We start from the raw sequence: 24,149 nt of genomic DNA, 5'->3' as shown, positions 1-24,149 counted from the left end.
TATATATATATATATATATATATATATATATATATATATATATATATATATATATATATATATATATATATATATATATATATATATATAATGATTGATAAGGAGAAGGGAACAAAAACCTAATTTAATAAGATTTGCATACAAAATGGGACCCCAAATATAGAGAGATATGGATCATATTGTTCTATAGCTATTAAGTTTAGATGCAAAGTGAAGATTCCCAACAGCAAATAATTACCTTTCTCCTCATGGGTATGAGATTCCGAGAATTTTATGTGATTTTCGGCCCACTGTTATGCGTTACCCACTCACTTATAAACTCTACCACTTGTCACAATCGCACAATCGCACTCTTGTAGTAGCGGGATAGCGATTGGACGATACTTATTCTAACCCAACGAACAAGTAAGCCGTGAAAAATTTAGAATTTGTGGACAACGTCGGTGTGTGCTCGAGCCTCGAATCACATTTGAGAGAAATGTTTTGAAAAACTCGAGCGAGAAAATATGTTGAAAACAATTTAAAAGAAAACAATGTTATAAGCTAAAAACAATTATAGCATATAATAAGAAATCCAACTCCATCAACTTTAATGGTCTCGACCCTTTCTACATATTAATGGTCGTGTATAAATTTTTTTTTAGAATATTATTTAAATTTTTAAAAGTTGGAAATATATTTTTGGGATAAAATATAAAATTTATGAATATTTTTATTAATTTAGTATATTTAAAAATATTTAATGAGTATTAATTATTAAGAAAAAATTAAACTGTAAAATTGGAAGTCGAATAACTTTTTTCTATCCAATTAAGGATCACATAAATTGTGTTGTGCAATCACGTGCATTGATTTCCGAATGATCCGAATCGACGGCTCAGAATCAATTCCTTAACGCCAAAGAAAAGCCCACGCGATTTTTCTTTACGTTCATTTCACGCCCCCACCATTTGTCAACTGAATTGACGATCTTTCGAAGCCGTGTCAAACACGCGACTAAAACATAACGAACCTTCCTTTCGTTCGAAAAGGCAAAAATAAGAAATTATAAAAATTAAATAATAAAAAATAAGCGGCTCGAAGAAATGCCATTCACTTTCCTTTCTTCTACCCGCGCTTGAAGAAAAGGCGAACAGAAAACAGAGTTATTGCAGAGCTCACGGCCCTTTGATTTTCCCATTCGTTCTCCTTATAAACCAATCTTTAAGTGAAATCCAGTAAGTTTTTAAGTTGTTTTTCTTCTATTTTCTTTGAATTTTGAGTTTGGATTTCAGTTTGTTCGACGATTACCAAGTTTTTCTTGTTGTTTTCGTTCTTGGATTTCTCGTTGTAGTTTCAGGAATTTGTTCTGTTTGTAAGGTTTTTTAGATTGTCGGATCGTTGAGACATGGGTATGCTGGTTGTGGTTGTGGTGTTTGTCCTTGATTTGGTTGCTTTTGCGCTTGCTGTTGCTGCAGAGCAAAGAAGAACCACTGTAAGTTTTATGTATTTGTTGGAACAATCTATTAATCTTTTATTCTTCGATGAATCTTATTTTTATGATAACTGCGATTGGAATTTTGAAACGCTTAGTGATTTTCGTTTTGGATTATGCTCAATTGGCTGATGACTTCTGGGATAATTTTTAAATTGGTGGCTTTTGTATAGGAACTCTCTATTGATTGGTTTAGGTCATGAGTTGTTTATTAGCTACAAATTTTGAACTTCTTCAAATCTTCAGAATCAAATGAAATATAATGAACTTGAAATGAAATATAATGGAGAGACAGATTTTAGCTAATAATTGTGCTTGATATGAGATGGAACGGATTATTACTTATCAAAGTGGAAGCAAATCTGGTCATTAGTATATTTTGCACCCTGTGGCCTGCAGTAATCTAAGCCTCAAGAATCATTTTTTTGTGTTAGGAGTTTAAACCACCATGGTTTCTGATTGTGAGACGAGTTGAGCATAATGATATTAGGTTAGGGCTCATGACTTGATCATAATATTATTTGGAAGTGAAGACAGGAGTGGAGAATGAGTATGATATGTGTATCTTACCTCCTTTGGCAGGCCACGGTGGTTCAATCAGGCAATTCTAAATTCTGTGCCTATGACTCTGATATTGCAACTGGCTTAGGTGTGGGTTCACTTCTGGTCCTGTTTGCCACCCAAGTGATCGTTATGGTGGCAAGTCGATGCTTATGCTGTGGGAAAGCTTTGCGACCGAGCGGTTCGAGGGCTTGGGCAATTACCCTTTTCATCACTTGCTGGTACATATGATTGCTTAACCTTCACATTTTACTAGTTTTGTTGTGCTTGGCTTTGCAAAATCGTGTACTGGATTGTATGTTTCATAATAGGTCCCATTCTTCTATCCTTTTTCGGGAGTCGATGAATATTCATAATTATTACCTTGACATCAAAAAAGAGTTTGACCCGATACTTTATTTCTGTCCTAGTTGATCCCGATTCGACATTATTAGTATACTTTTATCTATAAATACTGCATATTTGATTCCATCCATAAATTTTCTTCCCNAGTTTTGTTGTGCTTGGCTTTGCAAAATCGTGTACTGGATTGTATGTTTCATAATAGGTCCCATTCTTCTATCCTTTTTCGGGAGTCGATGAATATTCATAATTATTACCTTGACATCAAAAAAGAGTTTGACCCGATACTTTATTTCTGTCCTAGTTGATCCCGATTCGACATTATTAGTATACTTTTATCTATAAATACTGCATATTTGATTCCATCCATAAATTTTCTTCCCTGTGAATTCGAGTCTCCATACGAATGCTAGTTCTTACTATTCATATGTTATGATATGAATATACCACGTCAATTCACAGTAACTACGAATTCATTCCCTTGGAGGATTTTGCAACCTTCCCTCATGTTATGATATTTCCTTAATGGCTCTTCAATGTGTTCGTAAATGGTCAAAATCATTATACTCTGGTTTGAAATGCTTACTTTATGACACTCAAGATCATTAAACATGTTAGAATGTACAGAAAAACATGAAGCTGGTCTATTACTTGTTGAATTTGAGCTAGACAAGACATTTGTTTGTTTTCAATTTCTGAATATCAAAGTCAAACTCTGAACTTTATGTTTGGTTGGTTGCATTGCATGGACATTTCAGGGTATGTTTTCTCATTGCTGAGATCTGTCTGTTGGCTGCTTCGGTTCGAAATGCGTACCATACCAAGTATGTGAGTTCTATAATGAACGAGCGAATTTCGTGCAAGATGCTGAGGAGAGGAGTATTCGGGGCTGGGGCTGCTTTTATCGTCTTCACATGTGTAGCATCAGAGCTGTTCTATATTAGCTTTTCCAAGGCTCATAACCAGACGTCCTCCTTTGCTAAGGACACTGGCATTAGAATGGCAAGCATATAGAAGGCTAGGAGCTTCTTTACAATTTGGGATTTATAGGATTTTGGTAAGTATGTTTGACTTGTTGATATGAAAAATGAACAACTGAGAGAGATAGATTACTTGTTGAACTCAGATGTACAAATATGATCATTTTATAGTTGAGTGAAGATTTCATGTTGTGGTTTGTGTTATATGCTGTGTCACTATGTTTCTTTAGTATTTGAGCTAGCCCTTGTCTATCTTTTTTACTCTTACTACCATCGTGAGCGTGAGCGTGAGCGTGGCAATCCCCGTCTCAGTATCTCATATTGCATATTAGGTTGAACCTTGAACTTCAATGATATTTGTCGACGAAAACGTTTACCGATCATGGAAGCTTGCATTCAAAGTTGTCGGAGGAAAATGTCATTTTGAGTGTAACTATTGTGAGGTTTGTCTTCACCAGCCAAACATCACTTGTGTGGAATCCAAACTTGTTCGGTCTCACACGCCGCTTGTGCGTGCGTACATGTTCAATCGTTTGTGACACAACAACGTCGCATCTCATCATCATCTCAGTTTCCAACAACACGACCCATGCATCGTGATGTCATCCCATGTCTCAGGACAACTTGGCTATCTTAGCTTGCTTGGACACATCCGTGGGGAATTTACCCATGTGTCAATCATATCAGCGGGACATCCATTTAGGTTCGCTAGGGCATTAGACTCTCCCATGTCCATGCTAAACCATTTATGGCATACATTTTGGATAGCGGGTGCATAATCCAAACTCCAACACATGGGCTGAGGCGCAATACCGACACACTCGTGTCGTTCAGTACTATCCTTGAAAAATCCATTTCAAAGGAAGTCGCCCAAGACACTTGTCTTGGACCGCTTGCCCTCACTGTTACACACACATGTGCCACAGGGCCCAGGGGTGATGAGAGCTGACATCATGCCTCCCCATATAGTACATTCTATGATATGTTCAATCCTTCTTGAGTAGACGACTTGGCAAGCGGACATACGGCCCCGTGCGTAGTCCATCAAGTATCCGATTGACACCAAATTTGGTGAGCTTTCATCTTTCATACAAAGAGAGACTTAGATGCAAAGCCACATGCCAAAAATCATATTGAAACCTAACTTATGAGGTTATGACTCAGGGCCCTACCTAGCCATCTTCGAGCTTGTCTTCGACACTTGTGTCGCCTCATTCTCTCAAACCTTGCATATGTCTCGGCTTAGCTTCAATGCACACTCTTAGTGTGTTAGATGATGCATCATCCTCTTCGGTTGCATCATGACACTTCTCAATCTTGGCTCTCACATAGCTGGATGGGGGCTAGTTGAAGGTCGCCCCTTGTCTGTTTTTGTGTGTGGGGGTCACAACCTACTTTCTCTTAGTAAGGTTGTGGAGCTCTGCCCCACTTAACCTAGTCATCGTCCTCGATGACTTTCTCGAGGCACAGTCGTATCGTTGATTGTGACATTCTCCCCCACTTAATCTCAGCATCGTCCCGAATGATGACTCGAATATCAAATTGGTTGTTCGCTTTATCCGTTGATTGGTTCGTGCTTTCAGAATGAAAACATAAACTTGTGCACAACTTATGGGTTATCCCACTGTCGAACCTTCTCTCAGTCTCCAAGACTTGCAATATAAGCACGACAAAAAACAAGTTGCCCAATGGTTGTGGGCTATCCTTCCATGGACGTAACTTCACCCACTTTTTGGACTCAGCCCGAGACTCACCATACAAACCATGAAAAAAACTAGCATCAACATTCATCATCTTAGCTAGGGGAGCGCACTTGCCATCATAGCTCAAATTGTCACATTCTCTGAGTTGCATAGAGATTCATAACCTAACATTCTCTCATAAGAGCCACATCTCTTTTTGGAATCAAGACTTAGATGCTTGTTACTTCTTATATTGACACTACACTTCAGCCAACTTCTCAACTGGTTACTTTCATGCGGCAAACTTCTCAACTAGCCACCTTCATGTGGCAAACGCTACGTTGAAACTTCTCTAGTCATGTTGCAACTTCATTCATTGTGTCGTCTACGTCCAGCCTTATGCTCTCTTCCTGAGTAGATGCTGGTCTCGGCACTTTTGTGAAGCATCCTCCTTTGACATTAGGTGATGACTTAAAAGAACCACTAGCTCAACGTTAATGTAAAATATCCCAAATTTAGTCTTTAGAAAATTTATTTAAAAAATCATTAAAAAAAAATTAAATTAACAAAGAAGCATCTCATTTTTCTAATAAGTTCAAATTATTGTTATTAAGAGTATGCTCATATTAGAGAAATTTTGTTTAACATTTTTTTTATTTACATAATTGTATATCTCATTTCCAATAATTAATTAACTAAAAAAATATTTTATGATGCTATTTTAATTAAATTCATCGGTAGAAGAAAGGGTTATGAATCATCAAACGATGATGAGCTCAAACTAAAATCAGTCCTCTCTTCCGAACACGAGGGATGAGCGATGATCGACCTACCTCAGTTTGACTTTACTCAGCTTGACCTGGATGTCACGGTTCTGATGCGCCATGATCCTTTTCTCTGGAACAATCGAGAGCACCTGTTCTCAAAAGCCGAAGAGCAGCTAAACTCAATACACAGATATGGAAGAACAAAGAGACGGGTTATAAATTACGAACTCGAAAACGAATAATGATTTCATTCACTATAGTTTTTTCTGTATACAAGGAAGAAAAAAAGCTACCAAAAAATTAAAAAAAATAAGAACACAAAACGGATAGAGAAAGAGAGAACTCTGAAAATTTTAAACAAGAAAGAAAACAACATGAGTGATCAGCCCCCTCTGGGTTCGTCCGTATGTTGCCGCTTGCTTTCTCTATTTCTGTGGGGTATGAATTAAGGATAAGAAATCCTACAGAGGTTAAGAATTTACAGAATCTCCATGATTCAATTCTCAGGAATTTCTACATGATTCAATCACTTCGGTTACGGCTTTATGTGTCTCCGGGGAAATCATGTTCAATGTCAAATGAAACGCCTGAAGAACAAGAACAAGAACAAGAAATGATATTATCTACACAAGAATTTTCAGTCATTTCACACAGTTTATGCATCGTGTTAGATCGAACAGATAGCCATGAATATGCAATCAAATAATCATTCCCAGAAAAACCCATCATCCATCTTGGGAGTATTTCATGTTTTCATTTAATGCTAGATTCATGCGTGTTCGTTAGGAATGGCAAGTCGAATGAATATGTACATACCACGAATCGCTCCAAAACTGGCACGAGAATTGATAGTTTGTGTTCTGGAAGACAGTCGACGATTGCATCGCGTATGCCATGGCTATGAAAACAAGAACAAAAATCCATGAACAAGTTCCTCAAGAGAAGTTTATTCAGTTCTAAGGTTAAGAGAAAGGCACTAACCTTTCAGTTGAAAGAAATGCTAGAAGTAGCGCTGAATAAGCCTCAACAATCATTTTTTCCGCTTCCTTTTCACCTTCAAGAAGAGCTACCTCCTCATTCTGCTCAATGATATCACATGTCAATCCAAAACCATTACCATTCGTGATTGGTACATGAGCCTACTGCTAACAAATATCATCCGCTTTGGCCCGTTACGTATTACCGTCAGCCTCACGGTTTTTTATCTCAAAGAACTACAGTCTAATCCTACCCACATAGCCATAATTACACAAATCTAAACTAACCAAAAAATATTAACCAGCCCATTAACAAAAAAGATAAAAGAGGACTAATTAAAAAGTACTGACCCATGGCAAAGACTGCCCGTCTCCGACTCCGTCGCTTGCTTCTTGATTAGCCAGAAAGATGGAACATATAAGTGGAATAACATTGCTATAACCCTGTTCTAGTCCATGCCTGCTGGGTATCAAAACGCTAGCCGAAGCAAGCCGTGACCTGCGATGGTTATATTAGTTATATTAGACGATATGTGAACGTTAAGTTAAACAACCAAACGCATTAGCAAGCAATCATTTTTTTTTCTTTTCATTTTTCCAGATGCTTAATTCAGGAGCATTCAAGTAATGCAATACAAGTGCTTATGATGGGAGGAACCGTTATCGTCCTACTGAATAGTAATGTACAATAAACTTCGAAAAACACATGAATCGATGAAGAGGATAATAGATGGAAAGCCCAATGAATGTATTAAAAACTGAAGCAACACGAACCTGTTATGACCATCCTTCTCCACCAAGTTCACAAGCAGGCCCAAAATCGCAACAAGAAAATCAAGCTCTTGATCGGTTAGGTGATTGTCGTTCGGAGGCTCAAATTTGAGATATGATGTATGCACTTTTAAGTCATTTAAGGTGGATGAAGTGGAACAGAATGAAGGAAAATGGTTGGCAATCAGTGAACACATAGTTTCCATTCCTCCACAGGAAGCAATTTGTTGACAGCCATCATAATTATCATTGGTCAAGTTCATCAAAACCTGCAAAAGAGAGGACAGTATAGTTAGAATGTGTACAGAGTAACTAGTTATATGTTATCCAAATCCATGGGAGTAGAAAATCTTTCATAAATTTAAAACTGAGGCAGATCATACTCCAGGAAGGACAAATCATGGCCACTACGAATTGTAAATTTCAATTGGCATAGGAAGTAATTGTGAGAATCCCACGTTGGTTGGGGTGGAGAACAAAACACCCTTTATAAGGGTGTGGAGGCTTTTCCCTAGCAGACGTGCTCCCGAAAGGGAAAGCCCAAAGAGGACAATATATGCTAGCAGTGGGCTTGGGCCGTTACAAATGGTATCAAAGCCAGACACCGGGCGATGTGCCAGCGAGGAGACTAGTTCCCCGAAGGGCGGTAGACACGAGGCAGTGTGCCAGTAAGAACACTAGGCCTCGAAGGGGAGTGGATTTGGTGGAAGTCCCAGCAAGGAATGAGTGCCAGCAAGGATGCTGGGCCCCAAAGGGGGGTGGATTGTGAGAATCCCACGTTGGTTGGGGAGGAGAACAAAACACCCTTTATAAGGGTGTGGAAACCTTTCCCTAGCAGACGCATTTTAAAGCCTTAAGGGGAAGCCCGAAAAAGAAAGCCCAAAGAGGATAATATCTGCTAGCAGTGGGCTTGAGCCGTTACAGTAATCACTAGGCATCCAAAAAGAAGGTATTCGACTCAATAATTACCGTGAACTTTAACATTAAAAACCTCAATTTGTATGAATGCGTAAACCATGCTATAGAAAAGTACAAATAATATTAGAAAACCTTGATAGAAGTAAGAAGGCAGTCAGCTACTAGACTGAACCTCTCTTCACTAAAGGGCGTTAAGCACGAACTTTCATTGAAGTGATGACTTTCTCCGCCAATTGATTCTTTCTCACGTGTCATCACCTGAGAATTACGTCCATTTTCGAGATCTCTAAATTTGACCACCGCTTTTTTAGCCCGAGATTTTCTTTCTTTCTTTGAAAGTAACTCCCATTTCGAGGGTTTAAGATCACCCTCGTCAAAAGCAAACGGATCCTGGTCCTCTGAAAGGGCAAGCTCACAACCTTCAGTGAAATCAAAATGATTAATTTTCCCCTCAGGTTGATTATTCAAAGGAGTAGCTCCAGTATCGGCGCTTCTTGATGTTACGCTGGATGAACCAGATGTGGAAGATCTCTGACTCATCTTGAAGAAACTGGTGTTCATCAACGAAGTCCTGGTAGTTCCAGAAGTTGTTAGAGAATTGTCTAACCGAGTCGTGGCACTCCTCATGTTCTGGGATATAATGGAGCTCGTGTCAGACGTAGTACTCTTGGCGTTGCACCATGTCTTTGAATTACTGCTTGATAGAGTTATCTTTCTGTTTGCTGCAAATGTAAGAGAAACTACATGGAAATTACCGCGATGGAATATGAGATGCTGCATCTCGAAAGAGATATTGCGCTATGATATATAAAAACAGCATGTTCAAATTGGAAAACCATGATATTCACCATCTGCCTCCGCGAACACTTTGGACGTATTACAGGACCCATCAAGGAGATGAGCCGACTTCTCGTTATTTAAACCAGCAGGAGAACTTTTGCGTAAATACAGACCTACAAGTAAATGTCATCGATCGATATAACACAGCTATGGAAAAAAAAAAAAAAGCATATTGGATGAGACTGAAAAGAAAACCGCCATGTAATTAGTTACCCGAAAGAATCTTGATGATATTTAACATGATTTCCGTGAAAGATTGTGGTGTTCCCTGTCGCTCCAAGTTTCTTTTAATTCCAAGCAAATGACTCTGTCATTAACATGAATTAGAAAAAAGAATTCAAACGAAGTCCTAATGTAACAGTCCAAGTCCAAGTCCAAGCCCACCGCTAGCAGATATTGTCCTCTTTGGACTTTCCCTTTCGGCCTTCCCCTCAAGGTTTTAAAATGCGTCTGCTAGGGGGAAAGGTTTCCACACCCTTATAAAGGGTGTTTCGTTCTCCTCCCCAACCAATGTGGGATATCACACCGAAGAACCGAGAATTTGGTTAATTTCTGCATACCTGATTATCTTTACTAAGGAACGTTGCATTTTCCATTATCTTTAAGCACTTCAAAAGTAGCACCAAGCTCTGCAGAGAGTTTTCATGTCTTGCATCCTGTGTAGACAGCGAAACATGTTTTACACAATCCAAAAATAAAGTGCGTCCAAAAGACGATCTTTCTCATACACCACAAGTATTTGATCTAAAATGGTTAGAAAGGAAAACCCCTATATTCAATGTTATGGAAAGGGAATGGGATGAATACCTATTGATTTGTCTAAATATGATTGTGAGAATATACAAGGCATTCAAAAAAGAGCCTAATAAAAGGGACACCAATCCAAATCTCATCGTCACATAAACTGCAACTAAGAATTTTCATCCCCACCCTCCCAAACAAAGAACTGGCATGGATCCTTCCCTAAATTTCCCTCCCCACATTGTAGCTACTGCAGATTTGTATAATGAAACAGTAATGAGATCCCAAAAAACATACAAGCTCACACCTCCATATTTGAATGGCAATCCTTGGCAACCTCAAAGACGGCGTCAAGTCCTCCTAGCTCTCGCAATTTTTCCTTGAAGTCGCCTCCAGTTTTTCTTATAGCACCAGATGCTTCTGAGAAGATGACAGAAGATTCACAAGAATTAGCATATAGAACACTGTATTGGCATAGTTCAGACATGTGAAACATCATGGCTAACATACGAAGTAAAATAAAAAACCAAAAAGAAAGAATGTATGGTTGTGAAGTTAGCTACGACACCAAGAACGATAGTGAACTATTTAAACCATCTGCAGTAACTCTAGCAAGATAATGACATTCAAGCCGTAGATTCAAATCCATAACTTTTTCAAAGAAACGAGAAATTAGTTACCCTCAAAGAAAGTGAGTTGATCATATAAAATTAGTAATTAGATCATATACAGAAACTACATAGAAAATTGTCAATAACCCAATCCCCGTGATCTTTAAAAAAGGCATGATGTTACGGATAGAAAGAACTTTTAGCGAACAGAGCATTCATAGTCGAACGTCTAAAAAGAAACTCTTCAAATGTTAGCAGGATAGAAATCCAAAAATGGTATCTGAACAATTGTTGAGCATCTATATATTCAAGCTCGCTGATCAAGCCCGGATCAGGAGGCTTCATTCATTGTGGTTAATGACTTATTCACTTCATATATATAGATAGATAGATAGATAGATAGCTAGATAGATAGATAGATAGATAGATAGATAGATAGATAGATAGATAGATACCTTCAAGGGAAATGGTAGTCAAGCAAGCTTTCTCTATAGCGAGTAATGCAATCCATTTTGGACACAATTCTGGTCTATCAGTTGTGCTGGTGTCTATGCATCTTGATTTTATCTCCTTGCAACTTACAAGAATTTCTTCAACTTTTGAAAAAATTGCAGAAGAACTGGAGTCCAATGTTTTTGTTGTACTTTGTAAGGCATCAGAATCCATTCGAAGTGCTAAAAGCTTATGGCCAATTCTTGGTGCTTTCACTTCAGTAGCCATAGAGAGAATTGGTTTCAACAATTTAATTAAAAAACTAACACAATTTGGTGATTCCAGAAGGTGATCATCTTGACCCTGAGATCATGAAATGAAATACTTTCAGAGCCTTATCATTATCAGAAAACATGTCTGTGATTCGAGAGCTTAACACAAAAGAAGTAAACATTATTGATTACAGTTCAGCGAACGGAACAATAATCTTAAAAACCATAGATCGTCGATATCAATTGTTAATAAGAACATAATATGTTAAAGAGCAGGATCACTTACATCACCGGTCAAAATGTAAAAGAGAGTTGCAGCAGCTAGATTGCTGGCTGAGTCGTCGAAGCTAAGACCTAAAACAGCATCAATTATGGTCCTCGCCATCCTAAAAGAATATGCCTGATTTCAGATACAAATTGGCAACATCTAGCACTAGAAAATACAGTGACATAAAACATAAAATAAAGAAACCAGAAGTACAATCTGTGTGGCCATCAGAAAGGCCACGCGGAATGTAGAGCACTCGAGGTGCCTGCAGGCGTCTCAAATGGAGGGGTCTGTCAAGTCCTCTAGTTTTTCTTCTTCACTTTTCCATTGAAATTTCCAATGAAAGGTTTGTTTCCTTGCCCAATCTAAGAACTTTCGTTTATAAATCCAACATTATGAGTTGGGGGAATAACCATGTGAGAAATTTTGGTAGATCTCGAGCCAATGTCGTGCCCAGCATAGTCGAGAAAGCAAAAGGAACACTACAACGGTCCTAAACAGATGTTTCCCCGCAGTTTTGATATATTACCAGTAAAATTAAAATTTAAGGACACACTAACCTTTTCTTTCACTACTAACTCCTGTAATTCTCATTAAATCAACAGAATTCATGATCATAAGAGATTTCTAAAGAACAATTTGGGGAAGGGATGAGGAACAAAAAGCGTTTCTAATGAAGGAGAAAAACCTTGCATGACTCGAGCATTAGCAAACAAATTACAGAATTGAAGAGTTTCCTGCATTCCAGGCTTCAATCCTAACCTATAAAGTATGAGTAAACAAAAGTGCATAACAACTTTACATACCCATGAGTCCGTAGAAGCCGCCGCTGCTGTGCAGTAGAGCAAATTGATAACAAAGATACCAAACTTGCCCGTCTGATCCGAACTTGCTGACCCTTCCTAAGCCCATCCAAAGCGAAATTCACCTCATCCATGTGCTCCATCATCTCCCCAAACTCCTGGGCTTCCATCAAAGTCGATGTAGAAGGAATCGCCGGCTGAGAACACTGAAGAATCTCAAGTTCCCTTTTATCAATCTTGACTTTCTTGGACTTCTTGTTGCCTCTGTTGAGTGAATCGTCCAAAGAGGACCGTACAGGTTTCGCTGAAAACGAACCCTGGGAGGAATTTGTACCGTAGGGCTCAGAATCGTAAGTGGACCATTTAGTGGAGGAGTCCTGTGACGAGAAAGCGATGCCAAATAGCGGGTCCTGAGAACTTTCCTGAGATAGAGAATCACCGAAGGAATCGTGAATGGCGTTACTAGAGGAGTCGGAAAAAGACCTCGGAAGACCACGATTCCGACGGCCGTACGTCCTGACGATCATCGCTGGATCCCAGGCGACAATTAGCTAGCTGCTTAGCTTATCTTCCAGCTCTGGAGCGTAACATTGAAGAAAAGCAAAGGGCTTTGAGGGCGATTAGAGGGAAACCGGAGTTCTGAAATCGGGAGGATCGTCGGAGCAAAAAAAATCCGACGGAGTTGGTGGAAGAGTGAGAAGAATCGAAGACCTGCTCTCAGAAATCTTTCAGTATGAATGAAGAATTTGTTTGGTTCAGGGTTTTGATTTTTGGATTCAATTGGCGTGAGATAAGGCTAATATCGTAATTTCCTCTTCCAAACTACCTTGTATGTTTTGCTGCTATGTTTTTTTTTTTTTTTTTAATTACGAATTTTGTCGGATAATTTTTCGAAATATATAACATAATTAATTTTTATAATTTGATAAAAATATTTTTAAAAAATAGTATATATTATTGAATATAATGAATATTTTATCCAATTATAGGATCATATTTCTAATTTTTAAAATCATAAGGACTAAATTTTAAATTTTACAAACGAGAAAGATTAAGTTTATCAACAAAATAATAATAATAAATAAATAAATAAATAAATAACTGTTATCTTAAAATTGTGTAGTATATCGATAAAAACTTCCCGTAATAATTATATCCATCATTTATCCATTTATCTACTTTTGTAAGTATATCAATTTGATAAACGTTTTAGTTTACGTGTCAGTTAAACCTTTTAAGGTTATAATCAACTCAATTCTGTCCAATTTTGTCTATATAATCGTTCGTTTATGTAAATTTCTATACATACTCTAGATCTTTCATTTGAAAATCGTCAATTATTGGAAACAAATCATCTAAAATTGTTCATTTTCGAACTTTCAAAAGTTCAGGTGAAGGACATTCATTTCGATGGTGAACGATGTTCGCAAAATTACCATAATGCCATTGCCAGGTGATAAAAGTTCTTAATAAGTTGCAACTTGTGAATATGGAGCAACTTTTGGTGTCTCAACCAACAAAACAAAGCTAATATTTACCCAATAATTTGAACAATGAGATGCTTCAACAGAATCAAGCTAAACTAATATCCATGAACTCAAGCTAACTTGTAATAATTTGCAGAAGTTGTGGCTTAAGCCTCTTCATCTAGGGGTGATTTGAGTTATAGAGACGACTGCAGAGCAAGCCGTGTTGCTAGTGGAAGTGCTGGAGATCGTCTTCTTGCTACTACCAGGAACGTCACTCGAGCCTCCGTAGAACCCCGGTGCGGTAAGTAGTTTCTCGTTAAGCTTGATCTTCTTTGTAAGCATGTCGACGACTTGACTCATCACTGGCCGTCGACTTGCAGCCCCTTGTGTGCAGAAAAGAGCCACTTTCATGTACCTAAGCACTTCTTCCTGAGGATAATCTCCTAGTCTAGAATCCACTATTTCTAAAAGTTTTCCTTGTTTATATAACTCCCACACCTGTTTCACGGCAATTACTGATGGTAAGCAACAACATAGCTGGTAAAGAAATACAATAGATTCCATATAAGAACAGAAAACAAGATGCTCTGAACTAAGAATTTGTATTGAACATGAAAATTTCTATCTAGATAGGATCTATTTGGAATGTTCTTCAACAGATTTAAGGTGTGGAACAATCACTCAATGCTCAAGAACTCGAAACTCGAAACGAGAATCTACAAATTCATAAATTTCAAGTCTTAGGCGACGATCGGGTATATTGCGTACCCGAAGCCAGGCCAATGGCTATGTTAAGACAGTTAAATACTAGTGGAAATGGGCAGTATATAAGAACGCAAGGACGGTGTAAATTTGGATATGAACGAACGAGCATACCTGTTCCAGCAAGAGTATTGGTATTCCTCCCCCGAAAACTGTACTGCTACGTCTACCGCTAACTGTTTCAAGGATGAGGATTCCAAAGCTGTACACGTCCGCCTTTGGAGTTAGCTGACCTCCCAGTGCATACTCTGGGGCCAAATAACCACTGCAGATAATAAGAAATGACATCAATACAACAAAACACATTAAATGATGAATTTTCTCTTCATCGGCTGAGATCTTGCAGCATAACAAAGATATATGACTAAAAAACGTGAGATTGAATTAAACCTGGTTGAGACAGCAAACCATTCAATAGTTCTTAGTGTCGATTCTCAAGGGGAGAACATAAAAATCGTCGTATTGATCACTGGTCGAAACCAGTGGTCCTTGTATAATGTATTAGTCTATGGAAAACATCCTGTTGGTAAACTCAAAACACCCCTCCATTGCACACTGTCCCAAAATTTAATTCAACCACAACCGAATAAGGGTGTGGAGCGTAATGCATGCAAGACTTGTCTATCATATCAGTCTCAAGGAATTGGAGTAATTCAGTTCTAAACAAATTAGCAAATCTAAGATCCACAGATGCAACCCAATCTGTTGGAAGCTCGGAATTCTTTCCTGAAGGCACCTGAATGATGTTCCAGATTAGATTTCTTTTTCTTTTACCATTCTTTTTAGCCTGTCTTGCTATGCTTTTCCCACTCCCTACCTTATCCTGTAGGGCTGCCGTGTCATGTATAAACTACATAAATGTATGAAGTTTTAATTATGAAAAAAAGGATGCAGAAACTAATTTTATAGTAAGAGTGTTGGGATCGCACAACAATGCATACACTCGATCTAGATGAACACAAAGAACAGGAAAGAGAGAAAATGCAAGGAATGCAAGGAGAAATATTGACTAGAGGTTTATATTGATGATTTCAAGTACGTTCAGTACGAGAAAATATAGAGAATACAGAAAGTACATTCAGAGCACTGGATATATATATAGATCAGGGGTATATATATAGTTCAGTTTAATATATACAGTCTTACTAGATATATCCATCTAGTATATAAGCTATCTATGGAGATATAGTTTTTTACTATAATTGTTTACGACCCATCTAGTATATAAGCTATCTATGGAGATATAGTTTTTTACTATAATTGTTTACGACCGTTTTATATCATTTACCATATATAGTACTAACTTTTTACTATACATAGTTGTTTACTATTTATGATCCTTTATTTTATATGTCATTCCCAATATATAGTATAGTTTTTACGTATAACCATTGAGTAAGCTATAAATAAGCAACAAACTCCATAACCTAACAATCAGATCTCCTCCAATTCTGTCTTTAGGCACTACCCAATGGCAACAGTTTCCAATCCTGTCTTTCTTCACTACTCAATGGCAACAGTTTCTCTTTCACCCTTACTGCCAAGATTTGTTGTAAATTTATAACACTACATCTCTTCGCTATATCTGAAATGATGAAGGAGAATCCTAAAAAAAGACTGTCAATCAAACAAGATGATAGAAATTTTTGAAATAACCAGAACCACTTCACCAATTCCAATAATTTACAACTCCAAATAGCTTCAAGAAGTTCCATGGCTTGAATAGATTGTAATAGATGCAATTTATCAAGATAATCATCAGTTAGAAAGAAAAACTTAGCAACTTGATTGGTAGTAAAAAATTTCAATCCATACAAAGAAAAAGGACCGAGTAAGTTCACCTCAAGCAATGAAAGAAATTAGACAAAAATTGGTGTTTACTACTTAAACAACGAACTGATACATCGTTAGAGAAAATAAAATACACAAAAATCTTCGAGGTGCAACAAGGAACACTTCAAATTCGGAAAATCAAAGAGAAAAGCAATTACAAAACTCTTTAGAGAAAGAATGTGAGAGTACTTAATAGGGGTATATTGAGAATATCAATAGGATAGTAGTAGGGCATATTAGTAATTAGTCAAGGGTGGCTCGGTTACAAAAAAGGGAGAGTTAGAGATCTTAGAGAAAAAGATAGCCCTCTCAAAAGGCTATTAATATTGTAATTTCTTTTTGATATTGCAATATAGTTCTATTTTGTGTTTTCATGTTATTGGGAACCAAACAAAGAACTCCATAGACAAGCTCCCCACACAACAATTTCCCCCAAAACCTTACCCTAGCTTCAAACGGTTAGGTTATGGAGTCTGCTGCTTATTTATAACTTACTCAATGGTTATACACAGTAAAGTTATATATGGTAAATGACATATAGAGTAAATGGTCGTAAATATGTATAGTAAAATGCTATATTATATGGTAGATAGTTATATATAGTAGATGGATATACCTCGTAAAGCTATATATGGTAGATGGTTATATCTAGTAAAGCTATATATATATATGGTAACCTGAACCACCTTAGGCAGTGCTTTGAGAATGTACTTTCTGCATTCATTGTATTCTCTTTTACGCTACACACTTGAAGTCATCAATATAAACCTCTAGCCAATATTCCTCCTTACAACTCATACTAAGTAAATGTAGATTTCTAATCAAGAGAAACAATATAGAAAATAATCTCTCCAAAACCAAATTGAGGCAATTTTATCCACAACCGACTATGATTTACAAACATTAATAAAATTCAATATCAAAGCAGGATGTAACATAAGCATTAAGAAAACAATGTAATAGAAGTATGGATAGTTGAATTAAAAAACAAAGAACAACAAAATAAAAGCTCATAATATGACATACGTTGTTCCTGCGATTCTTGTGCTAATGTGCGTAATATCATCCGGGAAAAGTTTAGCTAATCCAAAGTCACCAATTTTCGGATTGAAGTCCTTATCAAGGAGTATATTACTAGCCTTGATGTCTCTATGCACAATATGTGGAACGACTTCCTCGTGAAGAAATTGAAGGCCCCTAGCAGTACCAATGCAAATTGAGGACCTCTTCCCCCAATCCAGTTCAACACTCGTGTTCTTATACTCTACACAAAAGAAAAGAAGAAAATAATTATATTGCTGCAATGCTTATTTACATATTAGGAAATTCTAAGAGTATCACATTTACTACAAAGCTGCAAGTTCATAGATTCCTTCGAGTGTGGAAGGTAGAAAGAGGTAGCAGCGCTAAAAGGGCATATAACAGACCTATGCTGTCCTCCCTCTCCCAAACCCGCCCCAAAGAGTCTACTCGTCTCTAAAAGGAAAATAAAAAAAGAAGTGCAAAGATAAGTGTTGTTTGATTGGAAGTCTTCTTAAATACCTAACAAAACATGGTCGAGACTATTATTTTCCAGATATTCATAGACCAAGATCCGGTTAGCATTTTGAGCACAGCATCCAATCAACTCAACAAGGTTTGGATGCCTGACATTTGAAATGGTTTTGATCTCTGTCAAAAATTCCCGAGCCCCTTGCTTAGACTCTATAGAAAGTTTCTTTACTGCAACTTGTACTCCTCTCCGTAACACGCCCTGGCAACAAATTTCCGTACAGTAAGATTCAATACACATGCAGGAAGAAGGGAAAGAAATAACTTCTGAGTGCTGTGTAATATCAAAGTAACTCAAATTACACATCATTAAGTTAGCCAGATGACTGATATCAGCTCGATTCTTAAATGCCTCCATTATAACATCTAAACAACACAAAATCAGACTGACAACCAACAGAAGCAAAGAATTTACAAAAAGATGCAAAAACCATGTGAAAATTTGAAGTGCCTACAGATAATCTCCTATCGTATGATCAAATTACTAGACGATTGAGCATTCACTTGACATAAACAAATTTTTTTTACCTTATAAACAACTCCAAAGCCTCCGCGTCCAATTCTATTATTTGAATGGAAATCCTCTGTAGCAGATCTTAATTCATTGAAGGAGAATTGTTTAACATTCTCAGGCAAGTCAGCTAAGCAACAGAAAAACAAAGCAAAATGAAAATCACATCAAACATACAATACTAAGCCCAACAGCATGCATAAGTTCTTTACAAAATATGACGGGAAATTGAAATCTTATTCAAGTCCTTACTGTCCAAATCCTTATCAGCACGAGTAGAGATCCGCTTCTTCTCCAAATTAGAGGAGCCGAAGCAGCTGCAACTCATACTTGGCCGTATTGCTGTAAGCATTTTCGGAAAGCAAAAATGATATCGATCAGATAGTTTACCATAACACACAGATTGAGAAGATTGCAACTATGATATTCCTATGGCCAACTTAAAATTTCAAAACTATTTAACCAAAATCTTCCACCAAGGGTGCGATCGTCGATTCTTGAACATCAAGTCAAATGAGATTAAAAAACAAACATAAATCGACCTTGAATCCATTACGGATATTATACAAAAACCCCAAGAAATCCAGCAATGCCGTGAGATTTGCAGATAAAATACAGCATGATTAAGAAGAATTACCTCCTGAAGAACGAAAATCAATACTCCATCAAAGGCTCAAAGCCAATTCTGTCTCCAATTCACCGGACTGCTGCTGCTGCTGCTTTCATCAACGAAATAGACCGCGCAGAAATTAGAGGGATCACCGGTTGCAGGAAATTGTCCCGATTTCAGGGAAGAAGAAACAGTCAAGTAATTGGTTTGTTGTTTATAAAAAGAATTCCTCTTTTGGTTTGACAAAGGGTGGCGGGCGGTGTGGCGCTCGTTGGTTCGAAGCTCGACCAACCCCATTCGGTCAGTAAGTAAGAATCCGTCGCGATGTCGCCTTGTTTATCTTCGCGTGTTCTCACCTGCACCTGCTCGGTTCGCCAAAGCCACTCACGCCTTTTCCCCTCGTAGCGAAAGTGATGGCTTTAACAGTAAACTAAACAACAAAATCTCACTGTTGGGAATAAATAAATAAATAAATATTTATTTATTTTAAAAATCTCAAAAATACCTTTAAATTTTTAAAATAAAAAATAAAAATACACTCTAATTTTGATAAAAGTTGTTAATACTTTAATTCTAAAATTCTAAATTATTATTTTAAAACTTTTAAAATTTAAAAATATTTTTATTGTTATTATCACCAACGACGGTTAAAAATAATATTAAAAAATTTAAAGATAATCTAATATATACTATTTTTGTTCATATATTAATAATGAGAATTTTCTCAACTTTTAAAAAATTTAAAGAGTAATAAACAAATAAAAGTTTGAATTCAAAACTTAACTCTAAAATTCTTTTAGATCTTTTTAAAATAAATAAATAAATAAGATATATATATATATATATATATATATATATATATATATTAAAAATACATAATTCATATAAATAACGAAATAAAAGATTTCCATATTAACTGGTCTTAAAAAAATTCGAGCGAAAATTCAAACATTTTACCTAAAAATTCAATAATTCCGTTAAAAAAATTAAATATTAGTTTTTTTTTTTTCACGTCACTTTGTCGTGTCTCTCTTGTTTCTTGCGTATTGAGAGGGTTTTTTTTGGGTCNTTTATAATTTATATCTATTTTATCTCCGACACCCGTTCCAAATGGAGAAAATTTCTATTTACAGAGAATGTGTGAAGGAGTGGGAAACATTTTTTACCCTTAGATAAATGGGATCGGGACCTGATTATATGACCACCTTGTCTAAGTTTCCATTCGTACATGTCTCTATCTAGCATAAATATAATTTCCTTTTTATTATATTAAAAATAATAAATTAGTTAATTTTAAACTTTAATTATCATATTTAAATTATATTTTTTTAATTATTAAATAGTATATTGTAATATTAAATTTTAATTTTTTAGAAATTATATTCGTAAAACATCTATTAATTAATTAATTAATTAATTATTTATTTATTTATATATAGAGAGTTGAAGTATATGGATTTACTAAATAAATAATATCTTAAAAAATGAAAACTTTCAAATAATTATTTTTAAAAAATAATAATAATAAACAGAAAAGGAGAATATAAAAAAAATGGGGAAAGAATTTTGAAATTATTTAGTGCTTTATTTTCTGTTTCCACACGGTTCTCTAATTTGGCTGCTCGTGTGTTGTGTTTTTCAAACATTTACACCACATTTTTAAACAATCTTCCAATCCAATTATTTTCTTCATTTTTATTTATTATAATTTTTTTAAAAAATATCTCCCATACAATTTGATGTTATTGTCTGCTTTGACCCACTTACCAATAGTAGGTATTGTCCGCTTTGACCCGTTACTTATAGTTATTAACCTCGCAGTTTTAAAACAATGTTTCGTTCCCTCCTACAACCAATGTGTGATCTCACAATCCACTCTCTTGGCTCACTTGGGGACACCATACTCGTTAGCACACTGTCCGACGTTTGGCTCTAGATACCATTTGTAATAACCCAAGCCCAATACTAGCAGATATTATCCGCTTTGACTCGTTACGTATCGTCGTCAGTTACACAATCGTGAAATTTCACCCAAAAAAATTAATTAATAATAATGATGTCTTTTTCTTTTTAAAATTAATAAGAAACTTTTTTATTTTCGTCTTAATTTGTAAACTATATTGTAACTTTTAAAAAAATATATTTTTTTATTTATGAGTTTATAGTATAATTTTGATAAATAAAAAATAAATTATTTTTTTAGGGAAAAAAAATATATGGTGGGTTAGTAATTTGGGTCAATATTATATAAGAGCCAAACAACGTGGAGAAGAAAAGTCAAGAAGAGAGAATATGGGTGTCGTTATTATTATTATTATTATTTTAAATAATATTTTAAAGTATATTCAAAATTCAGAGGGTATTTTGAGCTTAATATGAACGTTAGATTATGGTTGACAAAAAGTTTTGAATTTTAAGCATTGACTTTTTTTTTTTTTTAATCTATAATTTCTCGAGACCTAGAGTTACCCCAAAACTGGCTTCGTTGGAGGGAAGTGAGCTTCATTTAATGGAATGTTTTGGTGGTTTAGGGGTCCGGTTTTTTCAATTTGGTGTGCAGAGAGACGTCGGGAGACGCCCTTTGTTGACCATTCAAGAGACATGTTGTAATATTCAGTGGTAGGATAATAGATATTAAGTTGATGATCAATCCAACGTTCAATTCTTTTAGAGATTAGTGACCAAACTTGTTAAGATCCATTCTATGCTGAGAATTATATGTTTTTCCCTATTTTGATTGACCTTGACCGGTCGTTGCTGGAAAATCAGGCTCCTATCTCATTGGCCCCATAATTCTCAACCCCGACCCACAAAGATGGTTTTATTTCTTTATTAGGTTATGATAGTAAATTTGTAACGTCACTACATGCAATGATATGTCCAATACATGCGAAAATAAGTTTGTGAAAATATTTTATAAATGATGCTATACACTTAAACGCTCGTAATAAAGTCATAATGGAAATAATTTGAATTTAAACAAAAATAAAGCAATCACTTCGAATTCAATCCCTCTAGTTCTAGTCTCATGGCTAACTTCGAATCGGTTTCCTCTTTGTTCTTTGTTCTTCTTATTCTCCAAATCAGTGGACGGATGGTAGAGAGATGGAGGAGTAAAGAGAGGAATGAGTCGGGAAAAAATTGCTCTTTCCTTTTCGGTAGCTCAATCATAAGAACGGTATGGTTAAGCGTGCTTTACTTGGGGGCAATTCTATGTTCGGTGACCTCTTGAAAATTTTCTTCTGATGCATATGAATGAGGACAAAACATGTTGGAATAACTAGTATTGACATATAGTGATAGTTTTTCACTCTTAGAAACGAGAAGTATGTAATAACATAAGAGAATGTCGTGACCATTAGATGCTAAATTCGGGTTCCGAATCAACGACATGGACTATTATATGTTTTATGAAAAAAGGTCAAAGATTTTTGACATCACAAATCTTGACCGGGTGTCAAGGGTCTTAATTAGATTTAAGGGTGTACATAGATTGAGTTGAAAATTGTTTTTGGACTAACTCGAAATTTCAAATTAATTGAGTTAGTGACCGGAATAACTCGAACAGAGTTCACAACATAACCCAACCCGACCTAATGGTCAGGTTGGTTTGTCGATTTTTTTTTTTTTAATTATTTAGCCGTGTATGTTACATTAATAACAAAAATCTCATAAAATTCAAATATCAACCGAGCACTATTGAGTAAAACACACTTAACCATGAAGTTCGTATAGTTGAGCCACCGAAAAGTAAGGTGCCCTTTGTTGGTATAAGCAGCGATTTTCAATTCTTTTAAGCCTTTTTTAACCATTCTACCTTCAAGATCGCTCTCATACATATGCAATTGTTGATAATGCAATATAATATCAATATATGAATAATTAGGTAATATTACATACAAAACTAAATTATGGCATCTTTTTTAATGTTGAAGAGTAAATTATGATTTTTTTAATTTAAATTTTTATAAATTATGTTTAACGTTATATTATATTTTTCTTTTTATATATATTGGGAAAAAAAAAATATCAAGACGCCGGACAAAATTTCCATATAAAATCTGACAAATAATAATAATAATGATAAATTAATTTTTTTCATAAATGAGAAAGAAATAGAGACGAAGATGGAAAGCGGGGAATGCAAGACCTTTGGACATCTCTAAACCATCCCAACGAGGCCTTAAAACCGGGGAACGCTAACTCTTTGACATCTCTAAACTCAGCCCAACTCAGTCTTAAAAGCGGAGAACGTCCCTTGGATATCTCTAAAACCATCCCAACTCGGTCCTAAAAGCGGGGAACGTGTGCCCCTTGGACATCTCTAAACCCAACCCTAAAAGTGGGGAACATGAGCCCTTTAGATATCTCTAAACTCATGCCGACCCAGTCCTAAAAGCGGGGGATGCAAGCCCCTCGAACATTTATAAACCCGTCCCAACCCGATCCTAAAAGCGGGGAACGTGAGACCCTTGAACATCTCTAAATCCATCTCAACCCAACTCTAAAAGCGGGGATCGCGAGCCCCTTAGACATATCTAAACTCATCCCAATCCAGCCATAAAAACGAAAAATGCGATCCCGTTGAACATCTCTAAATCTATCCCAACCCGACCCTATATTATTACCCAATGAGTTAACATACTAAAGAAGTTTACCTATTCATTAAGCCTCGATATTGCATTGAATATTGAGGACTGAGAAAGAGAAAGAGAAAGGGCGGCTTTGGCCATTAAACGCGTCCATGTGCTTTTGGATTCCAAATTCTTTCTCCAATAGGCTATTCTTTTTTAGAATTAATTAAGCTCGATTCAATTGAGCCAATTGATCGAAGCATGCACCCAATAGACAAGTCCACATTAGGAACGTAGATTGACATCACGCGAGTACGACTAAAAGGAAAACCACTATAGTGNAAAAAAAAAAAAAAAAAAAAAAAAAAAAAACACGACTAAGCTCTTTTAAGGTTGTGGA

General features: G+C 36.2%; 3 protein-coding genes across 5 annotated transcripts; 1 reads left to right on the top strand and 2 right to left on the bottom strand.

Moving 5' to 3' along the window:
* The first annotated feature begins 1,076 nt into the window (after nt 1-1,076).
* LOC111802591 lies at nt 1,077-3,561 on the top strand. Of its 2 annotated transcripts, none has more exons than XM_023687016.1 (4): nt 1,077-1,217; nt 1,360-1,474; nt 2,057-2,256; nt 3,136-3,561. In XM_023687016.1, exons 2-4 carry the CDS (start codon nt 1,388-1,390, stop codon nt 3,389-3,391), a joined length of 543 nt encoding a protein of 180 aa, XP_023542784.1. In that variant the 5' UTR covers nt 1,077-1,217; nt 1,360-1,387; the 3' UTR covers nt 3,392-3,561. The 2 variants fall into 2 exon arrangements, with proteins under 2 accessions (XP_023542784.1, XP_023542785.1); XM_023687017.1 differs by having other exon boundaries at nt 1,334-1,474.
* Nucleotides 3,562-6,022: 2,461 nt separating this feature from the next.
* Nucleotides 6,023-13,199, bottom strand: LOC111802444. 2 transcript variants are annotated; one of them, XM_023686811.1, is made up of 13 exons: nt 12,443-13,199; nt 11,655-11,754; nt 11,120-11,459; nt 10,361-10,473; nt 9,873-9,968; nt 9,526-9,619; nt 9,321-9,425; nt 8,605-9,212; nt 7,558-7,823; nt 7,135-7,282; nt 6,788-6,885; nt 6,623-6,704; nt 6,023-6,393 (listed from the first exon to the last, which is right to left on the bottom strand). In XM_023686811.1, the coding sequence occupies exons 1-13, from the start codon at nt 12,964-12,966 to the stop codon at nt 6,310-6,312; spliced, it is 2,658 nt and encodes an 885-aa protein (XP_023542579.1). In that variant the 5' UTR covers nt 12,967-13,199; the 3' UTR covers nt 6,023-6,309. The 2 variants fall into 2 exon arrangements, with proteins under 2 accessions (XP_023542579.1, XP_023542580.1); XM_023686812.1 differs by having other exon boundaries at nt 8,605-9,194.
* Nucleotides 13,200-13,844: 645 nt separating this feature from the next.
* Nucleotides 13,845-19,559, bottom strand: LOC111802530 (putative serine/threonine-protein kinase). The gene is made up of 7 exons (XM_023686936.1): nt 19,203-19,559; nt 18,818-18,907; nt 18,583-18,695; nt 18,046-18,256; nt 17,530-17,767; nt 14,785-14,935; nt 13,845-14,406 (listed from the first exon to the last, which is right to left on the bottom strand). The coding sequence occupies exons 2-7, from the start codon at nt 18,891-18,893 to the stop codon at nt 14,083-14,085; spliced, it is 1,113 nt and encodes a 370-aa protein (XP_023542704.1). The 5' UTR covers nt 18,894-18,907; nt 19,203-19,559; the 3' UTR covers nt 13,845-14,082.
* Between the last annotated feature and the right edge of the window lie 4,590 nt (nt 19,560-24,149).

The sequence above is a fragment of the Cucurbita pepo genome, chromosome LG09 (genome assembly GCF_002806865.2).
Source record: "Cucurbita pepo subsp. pepo cultivar mu-cu-16 chromosome LG09, ASM280686v2, whole genome shotgun sequence".
Taxonomy (NCBI): domain Eukaryota; kingdom Viridiplantae; phylum Streptophyta; class Magnoliopsida; order Cucurbitales; family Cucurbitaceae; genus Cucurbita; species Cucurbita pepo.
The sequence above is the reverse complement of the archived record's forward strand: the minus strand, read 5'-3'. Positions and strand labels throughout refer to the sequence as shown.